The sequence below is a fragment of the Cyprinodon variegatus genome, unplaced genomic scaffold, assembly GCF_000732505.1.
Source record: "Cyprinodon variegatus isolate N-32 unplaced genomic scaffold, C_variegatus-1.0 Scaffold1610, whole genome shotgun sequence".
In the NCBI taxonomy this organism is placed as follows: Eukaryota; Metazoa; Chordata; class Actinopteri; order Cyprinodontiformes; family Cyprinodontidae; genus Cyprinodon; species Cyprinodon variegatus.
In genome coordinates this window covers 95,731-98,369 of record NW_015152063.1, presented here as the reverse complement: position 1 = coordinate 98,369, position 2,639 = coordinate 95,731, and the positions used below count along the sequence as shown (strand labels likewise).

Below are 2,639 nucleotides of genomic sequence, written 5' to 3'. Positions count from 1 at the left end.
ATTTTGACTGTATGATCTGGTGAACTGTGAAGTGCCTTGAGGTGACGTATTGGGAATTGGCACTATTTAAATACACTGAATTAAATAGAATAAAACAGGTCCATCAAAATTCACCTGACAAATCTACGAGACTTGCCCTCGTCGCTTTTGAAGCACACCATGTCTGAATCTCTGGAGTGCAGCCTTGACCTCAGCCACCGTGGCAGAGTCCTCTCCATCTCCAAAATGGTAAAAGCTCTCTGGAAAAGGCAGCAAAACATTTCTCCAACTACTTCAAACAAATCTTAATTTGCATTTATATATGTATATTTTTTGCTTTGTTTGAATAAATGTTCTGATCACAGTGTCCTAAAATGTGCATTTCTCATGTTGCAGTTTTAAGCATGCTGTAGCATTCACAGCACTAGGCGATAAACTGAAACCTAAATTTAATCTTTTTAAACATTTGTCAAAGTAAACCTTCTCACCTGCAGGTTCCAGATGGGTTCACTTTGTTCTGAAGTTCTCTCCACCGTGTTGCCCATCAGAGCGATGAGCATGTTTAGCATCAGAATATAAGTGAGGACGATATAGCAGATGAGCAGGATGTAGAAAACTTCTTTGTACTGAACGTGGTCAGTGAATTCTAGATCCCCCATTCCAATTGTGAATTTGAACAGTTCCAGTGTGGTAAAACGGATATCATTATAAGTCGGTTTCTCGCATGTGAATGTTTCAACATTGAAGGTCCTTCCTCTGGGAAATGTTCCATTGCTTTGTTCAGTTGAGTCGTCAATCAGGGTACAAACAGCTGCAAAATGAAGATACGTGCAAGTTAGAAGTGGCGACAGACAGAATCCCAGAGTATTTTGAATTTCTCGTATTTAGAAATATTACCGGCAGAAAATCCAAAAAGCAGGACAATGTAGACCATTAAAAAGTGTAGAAGGTCACCCAGGATCATCTAAACATGAACAAATTGTCAACAAGGAAGATAGGATCTCACCAAACAGTTGTTACTGTACCTGGTGCTAAATTCTTACCCTTTGCATCATGACGTTGTAGATCCCCAGCTGCTTCGAACCCCTTGTGTAATACAAAACATTAATCCAGGCAAGGGCTAAAGACAGCACAAGGAGCCCGACGTATTCCCTCCGTCCACAGCAGTACAAGATTGCACAGACCAGAAGGAGGATTGCCTGCAGGAAACTGCAAACATGAAGGTGCGGTAAGAAGGTAGATATTTTACAGGTGTCCTAATTGGACTAAAAGTTGTAAAAACACAGAAAACGACAGACATTGAGGTTCATCACACTGCTAAGTGGAATCGTCAATGGAAATCGTGTGGCAAGGTAAGGAAGCTAGTATTTTTATGAATGTTTGAGATTACAGAGGCTGGCTGTAAGGACATGACAGTCTGCTCATGCGCTCTTTGTTATCTGAGAACTGAGCCACAAATGAACTGCGCAGATACCTACTGATGAACTAGTACAAGTTTAGCGTGGTTCGGTAGTGTCTTGCACTGTCAGCTTCAGTTTTTGCTTGCCATTTAAACTCAAAAGTTATCTCAGTTACGCTGCTTGGACAGTTTTAAAAAAAGTAGTGTAAATGGCGCTTATGTTGATATCCAGGCCTTCAGAACAGATGCCAGAAAAGGAACAGCCTTTTTTATCAACTTGTTTACTGGCTGTTATCTATCTTATCAAAACCTGCTTATAAATCAAGATTGGATTGAAAGATCAAAGTGTTATTAAGGAGGCAGACTTATGCTGAGACACCTACCGTGTTGCATAATTACCTAACTCATAATTGCCTAACTCAGTAAGAGAGCACAAAGACTGCTCTACCTAAAATCAGAATGCTAGATGTAGATAAGGAAAGAAGTCGGAATAGCAAAGGCCTAGACACAACCGGGATAGCAGAGAGTAGAAACACAGCAACAGTGATGGCATGTTTATAAACCAAGGCATAGAGGGCTTCTAATATTATGAATTTTTGTCCGTGCAGGGAACAGCTTGGATTTTTTAATAGGAAATACCAAGTGGTTGTGTGACCACTACCTAAAAGGACCCCTCTCTCAGCACCAACACCTGAAAGTCCAGGATGATGTTGATGGACTTGAGACATGAGAGAAGTCCAAGATGAACAGGACAGCATCTATGAACACTCCTCTGGGTCTTATTCAGCCCAGTCTCTGGCTTCATGAGTCCAGAAGTCATGGCACTAAAGGTGGGTCCCAATCAATTATCCTGGATGGAGCACGGTGGATGTGCTACTTGGCATGATATCATCCTTGAGCTGTGAACCTTCATAAACCAAGATGGCTCTCGTGGAAGACAGAAGGCTCAACCAATAGGCAACAGGATATATTCTGGCAACAATCTCCAACCGGCAAAAGCTGTGAATGGTCTTTCTGTACTCTTTTAATAGCTTCAGGTGTTCTGTTGAGAGACAGACCATGTCCTCTGATTGAAATGACGGTCGAGGGTTTAGGTAATAATGTTTTTTAACATATTAGGCCTTTGAGCAGTATATGTCAAAGCGAGCCTTTATCCAAACCAGCCAACATTGATGGACAAACATTTATGCCGTAACTATGTTAGCCTCTGTCTACTGGCGGACCTATATATATATATATATATATATATATATATATATAT

General features: G+C 40.8%; 1 protein-coding gene across 1 annotated transcript in view; it reads right to left on the bottom strand.

Annotated features, from left to right (window-relative positions):
* The window catches only part of LOC107104085 (transient receptor potential cation channel subfamily V member 1-like), a 17,514-nt gene that overhangs the window by 3,493 nt on the left and 11,382 nt on the right, over positions 1-2,639 (bottom strand). The window contains exons 10-13 of the mRNA XM_015404002.1: positions 1,023-1,188; positions 877-943; positions 468-790; positions 115-239 (exon numbers count right to left, since the gene is read on the bottom strand). Of these exons, the coding sequence (XP_015259488.1) occupies positions 115-239; positions 468-790; positions 877-943; positions 1,023-1,188 (681 nt within the window). The remainder of the gene's footprint in view (positions 1-114; positions 240-467; positions 791-876; positions 944-1,022; positions 1,189-2,639) is intronic.